This window comes from Jaculus jaculus, chromosome 12, assembly GCF_020740685.1.
Source record: "Jaculus jaculus isolate mJacJac1 chromosome 12, mJacJac1.mat.Y.cur, whole genome shotgun sequence".
Lineage (NCBI taxonomy): Eukaryota > Metazoa > Chordata > Mammalia > Rodentia > Dipodidae > Jaculus > Jaculus jaculus.
In genome coordinates this window covers 34739631-34757508 of record NC_059113.1, presented here as the reverse complement: position 1 = coordinate 34757508, position 17878 = coordinate 34739631, and the positions used below count along the sequence as shown (strand labels likewise).

Genomic DNA, 17878 nt, shown 5'->3' with positions numbered 1-17878 from the left:
TTGTTAATATGTGAGAAACAGCATGCAGAAGACAAACTTGGGGTGTTTCTCCTCCCACCCTGTTTTTAAGACAAGGTCTCTCTTGTTATTATTGCCACTGAGAAGGCCAGTCTAGCTGCATCACAAGATTCAGGATGCTCCTGGCTTGGCATCACACTGTATAGGTATACTGGTATTACAGATGCATCCATCACTTTTGCATCCAGCTTTATGTGGGCACCCGGGGGCGGGGGTGTCAAACTCAGGTAGGTAAGTTTGCAGAGCAAGAACCTTCAACTGCTAAGCCAGAGTCTCCACAGGCCCCTTAAGATACTTTTATTCTGTATTTCACTGATAGCTCAGGATGTTAAACATTGTTTCAAATATTTATTGGTGATTTTTCTTTTTTCTTGAGATTTATCTATTCAATTCATTAGGCCATTTATGGATTTAGGGATTTGAGTGTTTAAGTTTGATAATTACTTATATAGTCTACATATCAATACTCTGTCTAGTATGTATCAAGAAAAGATCTTTTCACATTCAGTAGGCTTGCTCTTCACTCTATTGAGTTTCTTTTTCTGTGCAGAAGCTTTCTAATTTCATGTAATCCTACGTGTTAATTCCTACATGATTTCTTGTGTAACTTGGAATCTTTTCTTTTTTCTTGAAGTACTTTGCCTGAGGTTTCCCTAAGGAGTTTTAGATTTTAGATTAAGGAGTTTGTTCTACTAATTTTGAGGTTTTAGGTGTGTAAAGTAAGATATGTGAATCTAGTTTCATTTTTGTCTGTGGGTATCCAGTTTTCCTAGTAACATTTGTTGGTGAGGTGGTATTTTGCCCCCCTCCATGCATGTTTTTGACACTTTCATCAAAAATAAGATGGCTATTGTTGTATGGGTTTGTATTTAGGTCCTTTATTCTATTCCATTGGCCTACAGTTTCTGTTTTGTGACAGTATTGTGCTGTTTGTGCTACTACAGGTTGAGAGGCTCCTGCGGCCAGCACTTAAGTGCTTGCTAGGCAGAGACCCAGTGCAAAGGGTCTCTACCTAGCAAGCACTTGGCCCCACATAGTGTTCTTGGTCCTCACAGGTTGGTGTCTCACTTAGAGCTTAGAGCTTTCCAGGAGACCTGGTTCAGAGAAGCTCAGTTGTGGGACCAGTGGGAGCCATGGAAACATTGGATAAACAGATCAAAATAACACCACTGGCCTGTGCAAATTAAATTGTTATTGGTACCACTGCCCACAAAAAATAGGCCAGAAGCTATGTGTTAAGGCTAAATAGTGAACCTTCCAACTAACATTTAAAAAAATAGCCTTATAATTTAATACCCAACATGTCCAAGATGACAATAGTAAATTTTCTGTTGTATCAACAACAAGAAAATCAGAAGACAAATGAGGAAAGTCGTCTGGCATTAACAGGAAGGTAAGTCAGAGGCTAGAGTTATAAGAGGGATTTAAAGCAGCCACTATAAGGATGTTTCAACAAGCAGTCACAAATTCTTTTGAACAAACAAAAAAAGAACGTCTCATTACATAATTACAAATACAAATAAAGAAAAGTAGAAAGCATAGCACTGAGACATACAGCATCAGAAACTAAAAAGACATTGGTGGGCTCAATAGCAAAGTAGAGAACCACTGAACTTGAAAACAGGACAATATGCATTTCCCAGTCTGAACAACATGGAGAGAACAGACTGGAAGAAACATGTAAACAGAGCCTCAGAGATTTGTGAGACAATACAAAAGTTCCGCCGGGCGTGGTAGCACACGCCTTTAATCCCAGCACTCGGGAGGCAGAGGTAGGAGGATCACTGTGAGTTCAAGGCCACCCTGAGACTACATAGTGAATTCTAGGTCAGCCTGGGCTAGAGTGAGACACTATCTCAAAAAAAAAAAAAAAAGTTCCTATCTTGGTGTTACTGGATTCTGAAAAGGAAGAGAAAGAAGAAAACTCTTCAAAGTAGGCAAAAGAAATAGGTTCAAAAATCCAAACCATACATAGAATTACCTAAAGAAATCTCTACCCACAAACACAATGCTGAAATGCTTAAAGCTAAAGAAAAGAAATCGTGAAAGCATTTAGAGCAAACAAATGCATTAGCCATAGGAGAACATCAGTGAGAATTATGACTGGTTTCCCTTCCGGGGCCATGGAAAACATAAAGAAGTGGAAACATTTTTTTCAAATGCTGAAAGACCACTTTTAACCCCAAATTCCGTGTCTGGCAAAACTTTCAGTGATATAGGGAAAACAATAAGATTCTCAAATAAAGGCTAAAAGATCTCACTACAAGATCTACCCTTATCAAATAGCTGAAAATAATTCTGCAAATATAAATGATCAAAGAAAGCATCTTGGAAACCCAAGAAGGAAGCAAAAAAGGTAAGAAATATGACCCAGATGCAAAATGTGTCAAGAGACTTTAGTGCCCATATATGCACATTTCCCATTGCAGATAAATAATTTTTTTAAAAAAAGAAGAAATATGGAGATGCATATAATAGGTTCATGGACAAAATAAAACTTATGATACTGTGGTGGTTTGATTCAGGTGTCCCCCATAAACTTAGGTGTTCTGAATCCTAGGTTCCAAGCTGATGGAGATTTGGGAATTAATGCCTCCTAGAGGCAGTGTTATTGTTGGGGATGGGCTTATGGGTATTACAGCCTTTTTGCCAGTATTTGGCACACTCTCCTGTTGCTATGGTCCACCTAATATTTGCCTTGGGGTGATGTCCACCCTCTGCTCATGCCATCATTTCCATCATTTTCCCAGCCATCATGGAGCTTCCTACTCAACCCTGTAAGACAAAATAAACCTCTTTTTTTTCCCCACAAGCTGCTCTTAGTTGGGTGATTTCTACCAGCAATGCTAACCTGACTGCAACCAAAAGATGGCATTGGACATAGCAAAGAAATATTCAACCAAAACAATATTTAAACAGGGCAACCATCAAGGTCTGTAGCTCCAAGTCCATCAACTATATAGTCAGTGAAAAGTCCCAAGTCCTATATTTTTAACCAGCAACAAGTCTCTAGAGTTCCAATTCTGCCCCTCCAACTAGGCTACTCAAGTCCTAGAAAACTTCATCCAGGGCTTGCAGCTTTCCTTAACAGCTATCTCATGGTCCTGCCATCTCCACTGGGTCTCCACTTCAACCCATGGTCCATCCTCATGGCTCCATTGGGTCTCCATGCAAGCATCCAGCAAACATGCTTCACACTGCCCATGGCCATTTCCAAAACACAAGATCATGTTGCAAATTCAATGACCCTCTCTTTTCTGCATTTCTTATGCTCCATAATACCAGGTGAGGTGCCAATTTGATAATCTAGCGGGGAATAAAGCAGACTTTGAAGAGCAGGACACTTCTTGAGCATTCAAGCCCCCTCAAAAGAGTCTACATTCGGGCTGGAGAGATGGCTTAGCGGTTAAGCGCTTGCCTGTGAAGCCTAAGGACCCTGGTTCGAGGCTCGGTTCCCCAGATCCCACGTTAGCCAGATGCACAAGGGGGCGCACGCGTCTGGAGTTCGTTTGCAGAGGCTGGAAACCCTGGCGCGCCCATTCTCTCTCTCTCCCTCTATCTGTCTCTCTGTGTCTGTCGCTCTCAAATAAATAAATAAATTTTAAAAAATATTTAAAAAAAAAATATTTAAAAAAAAAAAAGAGTCTACATTCTTTCTGTTGTCCCATTGCAGGTCAGCTGTCCCAATCTCAGTGGTTGTAATCTCTCATACAATTGCAGCTGAACAAAGATTTCTTTCTGTGCCATATCTCTCTGCAAATACTAGTTCATTTCTACACACTGCAATCCTGCACAAGTTCTCAGGACAGGGGCATAACAGCAAGCCTCTTACACAAACTGCTTCTAGCCTAGTCCAGACAAAACTCCTTTTCACCCTCATAAGCCAAACATCACAGTCCATAGTTCTTACTGCATTCAGGTCTTATAACTCTGACCGGAATAATCCATCAAGCTATACTTACAGCACTGCAAGGTGTTCTTAGGCCAAGATTTCAAATCCTTCCACATTCCTCTTGAAAATCAACTCCAAAAGGCCACACAGCCAGGTGTCTAGCAGCAATCCCACTTCTCTGGTACCAACTTCACTGTTGCAGTCAGGTTTGCATTGCTGGCAGAAAACACCCAACCAAGAGTAGCTTGTGGGGAAAATTTTTTTGTTTTGTTTTGGCTTACTGACTCAAGGGGAAGCTCCATGATGGCTGGAGAAAATGATTGCATGAGCGGATGGTGAACATCATCTCCTGACAAACATCAGATGGATAACAGTGATAGGAAAGTGTGCCAAACACTAGCAAGGGAACACTGGCTATAACACCCATAAGCCCGCTCCCAATAATACACTGCCTCCAGGAGGCATTAATGCCCAAACCTCCACAGCTGGGAACCTAGCATTCAGAAGACCTAAGTTTATGGGGAACACCTGAATCAAACCACCACACCACCATACCACAAAAAAAGATTTTTTAATTACCAAGAGAGCCTTAAATGCCAGAAAAGTGATAACAAAACATTTACTAACATAATTACAAATATGTTGAAAATGATTATAAATGTTAAAACCTATTTCTAAACTGTATGTCTGTGCTGGGGTGCAGAAAATACCATCCCTAAATGTGCCACTGTTTAAAGGTGAAAAAAATATAGAAGATTGAAGTGGCAAAATCTCTCTGATCAGAATTTCTTGAACAACCTCTAGTGACAGGTGTCCTGTCCCCACAACCAGAGAGAAAGAATGTTCCTCCAATGGCTATGACAACCCTGCCCAAACAGGCCTTGTTAATGTTCCTCATCCCTATGCCTGCTGTTTGTCAAGTTACATACCTACACTTCTACTGGCTACTCATCAAATCTCAGCATGAAAATAGCTTGCCAGTGCTTTACAGCTCCTGTACCATGTAAAACTTTGGTTAAATAAATTTATCATGGTTTTCTCCTATTAATCTTTGTTGTAGGGGGGTAAGACATAAATCTCACAATAGCTTAGGAAGACATTAATTTTTCTCCATTATATATTATCAATGATAACTTTTAAAAGCATGATTTTTAAAAGCTAAAAAATGGTTCATAGGGTAGAAGGGGAAAAGAGTGAACAGAGCAACATTACCCATAATACTCTCTAAGTAATGTCCTTCCAAACATTGTAAAAGATCACTATGGTAGCTTGAATGTATGCATCTCATACACTCAAGATGTTTTATTAAGGCTTGTAACTTGGGTCTCTGGCCACCTGACTATAGGGGAAGTTATTCCAGGCAGATCCTGGGGTGCAGCCCTGAGGTGTGTTTAAGGGGGTAGTTCTGATTTCCAGCCCAAAGGTATATGAGGTACAGTCTGAGCTCTGGCAGAGTCCCTGCTGCTGGCTGCAAATTTGTTTGCTGTTTCTTGGTGTGTGTGCTGGTGTTTTACTTGCTGCAAGGTTTCCCTCTACTTGGATGTACGGAAGCAGCTTCTTCCACCACCGATGGAACCTCCCTGTGGGTCTATGAGCTTGAAATAAATCCGTTCCTCCCATACACTGCATCTGGTTTCAATGTTCATCCCAGCAACATGAAGCCAACTACGATAATCATATAGTAAAAATTATACAGCCCATGCCAAAGAGCTAATGAAAAAGTTACTTGATGTTAAAAATAAAGGCATGGACAAAGGAGTATTGAAAAAAATATGAATGTCTGCTGGGTGTGGTGTCACATACCTTTAATCCCAGCACTTGGGAGACAGAGGTAGGAGGATCGCCGTGAGTTTGAGGCCACCCTAAGACTACATAGTGAATTTCAAGTCAGCCTGAGCTAGAGTGACACCCTACATCGAAAAAACAAAAAGAAAAAATATGAACTTTTGTGGGACAATGTCATACAAATGTAAAAATCAGTGCAAAAAGTACTGATTGTGACAAATAGAGCCACATTGCATTCAAAAGGAGATGATTCAGGCAGGTAATCATAGAAATTCTTTATGTAATGAAATCATTGTGTCAATACTAATGAAATAAAAATATAGATATAGATCAGAGGATAAATTAGTAAGCAACAATCATAAATTGAATAAAAGCAGAAAGGAAAAAGTGAGAAATATAAAGAGTACTAATAAATTGGAAAAAATGTGGAAATGATTAAAAATAACATTTTCATAAAACACAAGAAATAAAGTACTGCTAATACTAATCCAGAGAAAAACTGAAGATGAGGGAAAACCAAATATACACAATTAGGAGCAAGAAAACTGACCCAGAATTTAGAATAAGTGTTCTGTGGTGGTTCAAGTGTAAAATGCCCTCTATAGCCTCAAGTGTTTGTAATTAAACTTCTACTGCAGCTGGTAGAGCCTTTGGAAGGTGGAGCCAGGCTGGAGGAGGTGCATCTGGGTGTGGCTCTAGCTCATGAGGTGCTCAGAGACAGCTCATTCTGTTCTCTCTGCTGCTGATGGAGATGTGACAACCTAGCTGCCTGCTCTGCCATGCTTGCTTCTACCATTATGAAACTTCCTCTAGAAACTATAAGCCTGCAGTAAAAACCTTCACCACCATATGCAGCTTTGAGTTGGATGCTGTGTTCCGGCAATAAGAAGGCAACTGTTACATGTCAGAAATGCTTCATGACTTCATGAAAGCAAGCTTGAAAATAAAGATCAGGTGTAGATTTTCCAATAAAACACATTAATCATCAAAATATGTTATGAATTTGCATGCTTTTTTTATTCAATATTTTTTTTGTTCATTTTTTATTTATTTATTTGAGAGCGACAGACACAGGGAGAAAGACAGATAGAGGGAGAGAGATAGAATGGGCACGCAGGGCTTCCAGCCACTGCAAACAAACTCCAGACGCGTGCGCCCCCTTGTGCATCTGGCTAACGTGGGACCTGGGGAACCGAGTCTTGAACCGGGGTCCTTAGGCTTCACAGGCAAGCACTTAACCGCTAAGCCATCTCTCCAGCCCATGAATTTGCATGCTTTAATGGACATCAGTGATGAGGCAGGTATGTGGGAAGGGTGCCAGAGCACAATCCTCTAGTTGATGTTGGACCAGCATCAAGAGTTCATCCTCAGGGTTGGAGAGATGGCTTAGCAGCTAAGGTGCTTTCCTGTGAAGCCTACGGACATATGTTCTACTCTCCAGATCCCATGTAAGCCAGATGCACAAGGAGATGCAAGCACACAAGGTCACACATGTGCACAAGGCAGCACATGCATTTGGAGTTAACTTGCAGTGGCTGGTGCACCAACTCTCTCCCCTTCCTCTCTCTCTGGCTCTCTCTCATAAAAAAAAAAACAAAACAGTGTTGAAAAAGAGTTCATCCTCAACCAGCAGTTCCAACAACTGAGTCCTATCAAATCTTTAAGAAAACCAATAATATTTAATTTCCCTATCCCACTTATAAATTTAATGTAACTCTTCCAAAATGAAAAACTGGATTTCCTTTTTCCAAGTGATAGAGATGCTCCTATGTGACCTGTATCTGGAAGATTCATCTGGCAGAGAACTACAAAAATAAAAATGGACTAAACACAGAAAAATGAACATGACAGAAGTCTCATTTGAAAGCACTTGGAGGTTAGGGGCCATCAGGACATGAGGCTCCAGCACATCCAACAAGGAAGCCTACTTGTTATAGGCATGGGTCTGAATGTGTGAGGAGCACACACTGAAGTTTTGAGGTTCTTGTGTCCCAGGATAAGTAATTATACCCAGAGATGCATAGTAAGATAATAGAAATGAAAACAGCTTATTAAGAGAGAGAAAGGTGGGCTGGAGAGATGGCTTAGCGGTTAAGTGCTTGCCTGTGAAGCCTAAGGACCCCGGTTCGAGGCTCGGTTCCCCAGGTCCCACGTTAGCCAGATGCACAAGGGGGCGCACGCGTCTGGAGTTCGTTGGCAGAGGCTGGAAGCCCTGGCGCGCCCATTCTCTCTCTCTCCCTCTATCTGTCTTTCTCTCTGTCTGTCGCTCTCAAATAAATAAATAAAAAATAGACAAAAAAAAATTTAAAAAAAAAAAAAGAGAGAGAAAGGCACTGCTGAGAATGGACGGGCTAGCGAGCTGGGACAAGCCCAGTACTCATCAGTGCTGGACCTTGTGAGCCTCTGAAGGTCATGTACATAGTACCCCGTCCCTCATGTTCGCACATCACCGGCTTGTGTTCGCACGTCATGCTGTGTTGTATGTAGCCAGCATTAGGAACTTTTCCAGTCTTCTGGTTGTCGTCACCAACTTTTACAGGTTGAGCTCGATGTAGCCCTCTCCAAGGTCCTGCCCTCCTGCCACAACCGCCTCCTGAAAGCTGTGGTCCAAAGATATTTTGGGAGAGCAGAGGGTAGATACTCAATCAGTCTTCTATAGCTTCTGTCACGCTGATGAGAGTGCAGTCCCTGTCTGAGTGGGAGGGGCCACAAGGCTCTCTGTCCACTCTAATGGGTTGGAGAGGAGAAACTTTGGATTTACTTGTCCTAGGAGGTAGCTGGACTTTTTCTATTCCAGGGAATTTAGTTTGAAGTTGTCATACATCCTCGAAGACACAAAATTTGCAAGATTAAAAATACAAGGTCTAAGTAAGAATTATATGATGAGGGCAGAGCCGAGAATGGGAGCCGAGCGCAGCGTCTGAACCGTACATCGATCTCCTCTCCGCGCTCTCTCTCCACCTCGCTCTCGCCGCCTGCCCTCCTTCCTTCCCGCCTGCCCGCGGCCGCCCAGAACGCCTTCCACTATGGCCACCTCAGCAAGTTCCAACTTGAACAAAGGCATCAAGCAGATGTACATGGCCCTGCCTCAAGGCGAGAAAGTCCAAGCCATGTATGTCTGGATCGATGGTACCGGAGAAGGGCTGTGCTGCAAGACCCGCACCCTGGACTGTGAGCCCAAGTGTGTAGAAGAGTTGCCGGAATGGAATTTTGATGGCTCTAGCACTTTCCAGTCTGAAGGCTCCAACAGTGACATGTACCTCCTCCCAGTTGCCATGTTCCGTGACCCTTTCCGCAAGGATCCCAACAAGCTGGTGTTCTGTGAAGTTTTCAAGTATAATCGGAAGCCTGCCGAAACCAATTTAAGGCACACCTGTAAGCGGATCATGGACATGGTCAGCAACCAGCACCCCTGGTTTGGAATGGAGCAGGAATACACTCTCATGGGGATGGATGGGCACCCCTTTGGTTGGCCTTCCAATGGCTTCCCTGGGCCCCAAGGCCCGTATTACTGTGGCGTGGGAGCTGACAAAGCCTATGGCAGAGACATCGTGGAGGCTCACTACCGGGCCTGCTTATATGCTGGAGTCAAGATCACGGGAACAAATGCCGAGGTCATGCCTGCCCAGTGGGAATTCCAAATTGGACCCTGTGAAGGAATCCGCATGGGAGATCACCTGTGGGTGGCCCGCTTTATCTTACATCGTGTATGTGAAGACTTTGGCGTGACAGCAACCTTTGACCCTAAGCCCATTCCTGGGAACTGGAACGGCGCAGGCTGCCATACCAACTTCAGCACGAAGGCCATGCGGGAGGAGAATGGCCTGAAGTACATTGAGGAGGCCATTGAGAAACTCAGCAAGCGGCACCAGTACCACATCCGTGCCTACGATCCCAAGGGAGGCCTGGACAATGCCCGGCGCCTGACTGGCTTCCACGAGACCTCCAACATCAACGACTTTTCCGCCGGTGTTGCCAACCGCAGTGCCAGCATCCGCATTCCCCGGTCTGTCGGCCAGGAGAAGAGGGGTTATTTTGAAGACCGGCGCCCTTCTGCCAACTGCGACCCCTTTGCAGTGACAGAGGCCATCATCCGTACGTGTCTTCTCAACAAGACTGGCAACGAGCCCTTCCAGTACAAAAACTAAGGGAAGATGCTTCCAGCGACTGAGCCCTTCCCAGCTCTTCATCCCACTGCAACTCTCCCTCTCCCTGGTGTCTTAATTATCCTCATTACTCAAAAGTGGGATTTCAAGGTCTTTTTATTCCTCATGCCCAGTGAACCTTGCTTTTCCTTGGTCAGGATAGAGGGGTCAAGTTCTTAATCTCCCATGTACCCAGCCCCCGTTTTCTTCCTTTCTGATGTGTGGGTGGGCGCAGGGAAAGGTGGTGACTGCTTCTCTCTGGAGGTGAGCTTGTCTGGCAGATGTCACCTCCGCACAAAGCAGCGTGTGAAGGAGGGGAGAACTTCCTCTAAAGGACAGCTGGAAGGGCAGGCCTGACTACTTAGGATGGCATGTCTCCTTCAATTCTTAAGATTAAACCAACTCTCACTAGTGGAGGTTAGGAGAAGGGCAAGAACTGGGGGTTAGTTTACCTCTTGTGTTTCTCTTGCTTGGAGCCACCCACACCCTTCACAAACAGCAGCTAGCGACAAGAGATGGCCGTCCTACCTTAAGAGAAGAAAAGTTCTTTACTGCTTGGTCCTCCATTTATAACACAAAGCAAAAGTAGTATTTTTATATTTAAATGTAAAAACAAAAAATATATATAAGGGTTGTGGATATGTGTGTTTTTCTAAAGAAAACAAACATCCTGGTCACTGGGTGCCAAATGTTAGGTAAATTATTTGGGTCCCCTTTGTAAGTAAAGGAAGTAGCAGTGGGGAACATAGTACTAGAAAAATTGGTTATTTGGGACTGTTCCTCATTTTACCAGGATTTCCCTGCCCATTTTTTGCAGGCGATAGGTACACATTACTTGCAGTCTCTGAGCCCCGTGTCTAACTCTAGAAGACACACACGCACTTGTCCACACGTGGGTTTAGAAGTATGAGTTGGCTGGTCAACTTTGTTACTGACAAGGGGGTGTTGGGGTTATTTTTTGGTGGGATTTTAGCATGTCACTAAAGCAGGCCTTTTGATATATTAAATTTTTTAAAGCAAAACAAGTTTTAGATTTTAATCAGATTTGTAGGGTTTCTAAGTCTAGTTTTACAGAATTGCCTGTTTGCTTCAACTGTCTTTCCATTTGCTTCTTGGTGGAGCTGGGGACAGACCTGGAGTTAAAACACTTGTAATTTTGTATCCTAGTGTCTTGTTCTCCCAGCAAAATGTTCTTGTTTGTTAAAATTCCTAGGGAGTAGTCTTTCCTATCATAATAAACACGCGCCGCCCTGTCAAAAAAAAAAAAAAAAAAAAGAATTATATGATGAGGTCAACTGATGACCCCCAAAAGGGTGAAAGAGCCAGAAAAGCCATGGCCATGTTTGTGCCAGGAGAGCCATCCTCATGTAGCTTGCACTCAAGGGTATTAGCCCTTGAGCTGTTTAAAGAAAACATACTGATGAGGTATTGAGAACATGGCAAAATACAAAATAACAATTTTAATAAGAATTTTTTTGTTTATTTTTATTTATTATTTGTTTGAGAGTGACAGACAGAGAGAGAAAGAGGCAGAGAGAGAGAGAGAGAGAATGGGCACACCAGGGCCTCCAGCCCCTGCAAACGAACTCTAGAGGCATGTGCCACCTTGTGCATCTGGCTAACATGGGTCCTGGCGAATCGAGCCTCAAACTGGGGTCCTTAGGCCTCACAGGCAAGCACTTAACCACTAAGCCATCTCTCCAGCCCCCAAAATAACGATTTTAAAAGGAATCAAAAGGTATAATGGATTAAAAAGGAGACAGTGTGAGGTTGTAACCATCAAGTACCAACAGTGCCCAAAGAAAACCATGAAGAGAACCAAACCATGCAGTAAGATCACAACCTCGAATGGGTTTATAAATAGAACTAACTTCGTATTGTAGCTGGGATGGCAGTGGTTGGCCTGCTGGCATATCAGGAGACCATGCTCGGGATCTCATGGGAAGCTCTGTAAGGGCTAAATCATTATCCCTTTTGAAAGTCTGGCCCATTCTGTCCTGAGTCATTACCAGTCATTTCGTTCTTTGACTGCACTTTCATTTGGCTTGCTCTTTGGATTCCAGGAAAAGCGAAGCCTGGTCAAATCAAACCTGCACAGCTGCGATAACTCCACGAGGGGGAGGCTCCTGGAGCAGGGGATCTTCATGTCCTGAGAGCCAGTGCACTTTCCAAGCAGCAGGGGCATCTCCGACCACGACGCGGAACTGAGACAATGAGCAACCAAATAACGTATTGGCTAAGACTGTTTAGCTACATATGCCTTTTTTCTTCTACTTTATATTTTAGTAACACAATGAAATAAAAGAAATTTGGGTTAACTTAACTGTTTTAACTTACATGACCACTTACTTATAAGCCAATTTGGTACCATGCCAATGATATAAAAACATAAGCACATATAGAAAAAAAAAAAATATATATATATATAATCATAGATTGTTTTAACCTAAGTTCTTACAGATTTTATTTAGATCACTGGTAAGATTTAAGGTCAAACCACTTATCTGATTATTTTATTGCATATTATTGTACTAGCAATCCTTAATCCAAAATCTGTACTTTTGAAGACTTGATTTTTAACATAAAGCAAAAGACCTTATATCTCAAAGGCACAGAGCCTAACATGGCCATTGACAAGGTTTTGGGCAGGCTGGGCAGGCACCAATATCTTGGTTTTAAAATGAGTTTTATTTTTTTCTAATTCAAATTAGACAAGATAATCTTGACCTTTGTTTGAAAGAACCATGCACAGGTAGATAGGAGGTAGTCTTCATGCCTTATGCTCACAACTCTTAAGTAAAATTTATTCTATAATGTAAAATGGTCGTTATTATTTTTTAAGTTTTTTTTTTTTTTTTGAGATAGGATCTCGCTCCAGCTCAGGCTGATCTGGTATTCACTATGTAGTCTCAGGCTAGCCTCAAACACACAGTGATCCTCTTACTTCTATCTCTTGAGTGCTGGGACTAAAGGTATCACCACACATCCACTTTATTACATATACCCATTTTATTACATATAGAATAAACTAATCCAGATTTTAAATGTTATTATTCATTGGGATTGCACCTCCTGTAATTTTTATTGTGAAAAAGAAATCTAACAAGATCTTTCACAAGCATATGTATCCATTATTTTACATGGATCACAGTTTTAATAAGTCTTATATTTAACATTTGTATATTGAGGACATTCCAGAAAAATAAATCCATAGCAATTAATCTAACAAATTGATTGATTTAAGAGAGAGAGAGAGAGAGAGAGAGAGAGAGAGAGAGAGAACATGTACATAGGTTCACCAGAGCATCCTGCCACTGCAAATGAACTCCAGACACATATGCTACTTTGTGCATCTGGCTTTACTTGGGCACTGGGGACTCGAGTCAAGGCCAGCAGACTCTACAAGCAAGCATATTTACCCAATGAGCCATCTCCCAACCCAATAGAAGGATTTTTAATGTACATTGCTTAAAGATATTCTGATTAACTTCACGCATTCTTGTGTCTTATTGGGTTTCTTTGTTACCTATGACTATTTAAAAATGAGATAGAATTCATGAATATTTTTCCAGAACCTGTTATGAAAGAAATCTACATATCCAGGGTTATAACTTTATGAACCTTTGATCAAGATGCCAATGAATGGTGGTTATTTTTTTTAATAATAAGTAGCATTTTAAAGTTTCCCAAAACATTGAGTAGATCCACAGACACCATTTAAATAGGTTTTAGGAAGTTTGGAGTGCTGAAGTCTAAGTCTACAGCAAACACATCTTTTAATATATGCCCAACACCCAAATTAAGTAGGCACGCTAAGAAATTTTTTAAAATAAAATAAAAATTATTATTTCAGTGCATAATTAAAAATAAATGAAAATATTTTAGTGAACATAGGCTTTATTAGTCAGTTATTTGAAAGACTTCTAGGTGCAAACTGAGTTTAGCTCCCCAATGCCTTAATGGAGAATGAAAAACAATCACATGAGAAAAATTATGACCACATATAAACAGTTACATTGACAAGGTAAAAAGCTTCTGATTTCTCTGTTTGAAAGAAACAAGGTTTTGGCGGGAATCAGAAAAGCTGCCTTTTGCTTTTCTATTTCTTTGGGCCCCTTCAAGTAAGGCGGTCAGGAGCTGGACACTTTCTTCAAATCTTGATTATTGGACACCAACAAGACAATGTCCAACAGCTGCATATGTGGGGTCTGAGGTTCTTATATTGTTGAAAGTTCTGGGATTGGGGAGATGGCTCCGTGGTTAAAGGCACTTGCTTGCAAGGCCTGATGGCCCACGTTTGATCTCCCAGCACCCATGAAAAGTCAGATATGCAAAGTAGTACATGGATCTGGAGTTTGTCTGAAGTGGCAAGAGGGTCTGGCGCTCCCATTCTCTCCTCTACCCCCCATTTTCCATCTCTCTGCTTGCAAATAAGTACAAATATTTTTAAAAAGAAAGTTACTGGGCTAATGCTATTTGGATTAGTGAGTTCTAGGAATGGCCTTTTGCACTAAAAAGTAAACGGAGTGGTAGTTTTGGCATAAGTAAAAACTCTCACCTGTTGCGACATGAAGGAAGACAATTTATGTTGTTGGAAGTCCCCATAAGACATGAGAAAATCAAGATAGGAGACAGATTTAGTCACAGTCGGTGTTTACTAGTTGCCCAATGCTGTTCTAGAAGATTTCTAGATTTTCCTTGCTGAAAGCCCATGGCTGAGAAATGAACACGGACTGTAACTGTCCCCCGAGTGTCTAAGCAACCCCCTCAGGGGGACTGTTGCACATACAGGAGTGGACGGGGTGATGGCGAGCTTTCCTCCTCGTGTGCCTCTGAGACTTAGTTTCCTCCTTTTATCATTTGCTTTCTATTTTCTCCTACCCTGGAAGAGAGTCATGAAGTGTACACACAGAGCACTTTAAATTTTTTTTTTTGTCTATTTATTTATTTATTTATTTGAGAGCGACAGACACAGAGAGAAAGACAGATAGAGGGAGAGAGAGAGAATGGGCGCGCCAGGGCTTCCAGCCTCTGCAAACGAACTCCAGACGCGTGCGCCCCCTTGTGCATCTGGCTAACGTGGGACCTGGGGAACCGAGCCTCGAACTGGGGTCCTTAGGCTTCACAGGCAAGCGCTTAACCGCTAAGCCATCTCTCCAGCCCAACACACAGAGCACTTTAGACCATCTCCCATGAGTCTTACAAAGTAGTTCTGCCGTAGGGGGCTGTCATAGCGTAAGCTCCCATCCTTTGGCTAAACTTTCCCATCGCTCAACTGGTGCCGAGGCCAGACAGTGTCACAGTAAAATATTAATCTCCTCTTCTTAGATTCTCAGAACCAACTTTTCCAAGTCTTGAGTTTGCATTCTGCTGTGTGGTTCAAGGGAAACTAAGTGGAGAAGCAAGTGTCAGGGGCTCTGGAGTGGAGTGAAATGTCCCTATTTTATCAGTAAAGTCTGTCTGTGAAATTGCTATGTTCAGAGAAGAGGCTTGTTTGTATGAACAGCTTTGGTTTTGTTTCTTTTTGTTTCTGTTTTTGTTTTTTTGTTTTTGTTTATTTATTTATTTAAGAGAGAAAGAGGCAGATAGAGACAGAGAATGGGCGTGCCAGGGCCTCCAGCCACTGCAAAAGAACTCCAGATGTGTGCGCCCCCTTGTGTATCGGCTAAGGTCCTTAGGCTTCACAGGCAAGCGCTTAACCACTAAGCCATCTCTCCAGCCCAGGTTTTGTTGTTTTGAATTAAGTCACCTCAGGTTAAAAGTAGGGATAGGAATGGGTGAGGTTTCTTCCTTTGGATCTAATGATCAAGGTTTTTTTGTTTATTTTGTTTTGTTTTGTTTTGTTTTGTTTTGTTTTGTTTTACCTTAAGAATTACCTCCACATCCTCAGAATGGTACAGACTACCCTAAAGGGACCCAGAGAGTATGCGAACAGTAAAGGTATAATGAAGAGGTTAATGAAGCATTGCAGTAAGAAAATGAGAAAGAAAGTTAATTGGGAATTGTCAGGTGGGTGTGCACATGAGCCCAGGGCATTAGGACCCTGGTGATAGAGTCAGCCCTCTCAGTGCTCATGGGAGTTGAGCCCACTGGCCTTCATCCCCCATCATCTATGGCGAGGGAACAATCCGATGCACAGGGGAAGTCTGGTGTTCCAGGACCTCAGGACACTGAGGACATGAGTAGTGTGGGTCTTAATGGGGATGGGGGTCCTGCCTGGCGTCCAGGCTGGGCTGACTCTGCAGACCTGAGGCAGATTTAAAGGCAAAGGCACCTGGCTTAGGTCTCAGCGGGGCAAGACAGCATTGCCCATTAGCACTAGGAGAAAAAGGAAAGAAAAGGACCAGGCTGGGGAGATGGCTTCATGGTTATGGCACTTGCCTGCAAAGCCAAAGGACCAAGGTTCGATTCGCCAGGACCCACAAAAGGAGTTCATTGACAGTGGCTAGAGACCCTGGTACACCCATTCATCCTCTTTCTCTCTCTCTCTCTCTCTCCCCCTTTCCCTTTCTCAAATAAATAAAAAATAAAATATTTTTTAAAAAAAAGAAATAAAGAAAAGGACCAACATGAGGTTTCCTGTGCCCAAAAACATTAGGGTGGAGGACAGAGGGGAAGCAGTACCAACTCCTGACTGGCAGTGGGGAGATGATGAGGGCAGGGTGGGGGCAACCACTGAGTGCCCAGGTTCTCCTGTCTCAGGACAGGATAAGGAACTGGACCAGAGAGGCATAGTAAACTCAAACTAATAGTTTATTAAGAAAGAGAAAGGCAGTCCTGAGAATGGGAGCAGCCTGCTGAGCTGGGGAAAGGCACGGACTCAATAGTGTTGAGCCTTCATAGGCCACTGACACAGCACCTGCCTCTGCACATTGATGTGCCATGGGCTTTTTCATGTGTCTTTTCTGTTGCAGTACGAGGGTCACATTGGGAAGGTTTCCAGTCTCTCTTTGCTATCCCCTTCTTTTCCTACACGCTTGCCACACACTGAGACGTTTACTGAGTGGCTGCCACAGGGATCTGTCAATTAATAAACAGCAGACAAAGAAGTGGATTAGCTGTCCAGAAGGGCAGAAAGGTTAAGCAGGGAGAACCCAAAAGAAAGAGAAACGTGGAGCTCAAAGTCACTAAGATTACATGGAGAGAGGAGGAATGAAGCTAGCGGACAGCATGGGCAGCTGTGGAGAATCCACACCCAGGAGCCCAAGCACAGTGAATGACACAGCACCAAGGGCAGTCCACCCACCCGTTTCTAATCAAAATGCCACTGCTGGAACTTCCAAAGATGGAAATATTTCTCGGAAGCACTCAAGGACAGACAGTAAATGTCATCAAACAATCCCCTGGGAAAACCCAAGATCCTGTTATTAAAGAAATATGCAGGGCTGGAGAGATGGCTTAGCAGTTGAAGACACTTGCCTGCAAAGCCTAAGGACCCATGTTTGACTCTCCAGATCCCACGTAAGCCAGACACAAAAAGGTGAGGCAAGCGCAAAGCCACACATGCCCACTAGGTGGCACAAGTGTCTGGCGTTCTATTGCAGTGGCTGAGGCCCTGGTGGGCCAATTCTCTCTCTTTCCTCTCTTTCTAAAAAAATTTTTTAAAAAAGGAAATACGCAGACTGGAGAAATGGCTTAATGGTTAAGACACTTGCTTGCAAAGCCTGACAGCCCAGGTTCAAATCTCCAAGGAAGCCATCTGCACAAAGTGGTGCATGCATCTGGGGTTCATTTGCAGTGGCAAGAGTCCCTAGTGCACACATTCATATTCTCTCTCTTTGTCCTTGCAAATAAATAATAAATTAATTTACAAAAAAGGACTTTTCTTTTAAAAAGAAAGAAAATATGCTTTTTTAGTAATAAAAAAGGAAAAATTCTTTCACTTTATACTTCTCAGGAGCCAGAATTTCATCCTTTTTAGAAAATAACATGGCCACAAAAACAGAAGCTATAATGTTAAATGGAGGTTCTGATCTTGGAGAAGAATCCAGTATGTCACAAGTAATTGTATTGTTAGATTCAAGCTTTCGTGTGTGCA

At 42.6% G+C, this 17878-nt stretch overlaps 1 protein-coding gene across 1 annotated transcript; it reads left to right on the top strand.

Annotated features, from left to right (window-relative positions):
* The first annotated feature begins 8700 nt into the window (after nt 1–8700).
* LOC123453674 (glutamine synthetase-like) lies at nt 8701–9843 on the top strand. Its single transcript, XM_045131287.1, has one exon. It carries the CDS (start codon nt 8722–8724, stop codon nt 9841–9843), a length of 1122 nt encoding a protein of 373 aa, XP_044987222.1. The 5' UTR covers nt 8701–8721.
* The last annotated feature ends 8035 nt before the right edge of the window (nt 9844–17878 follow it).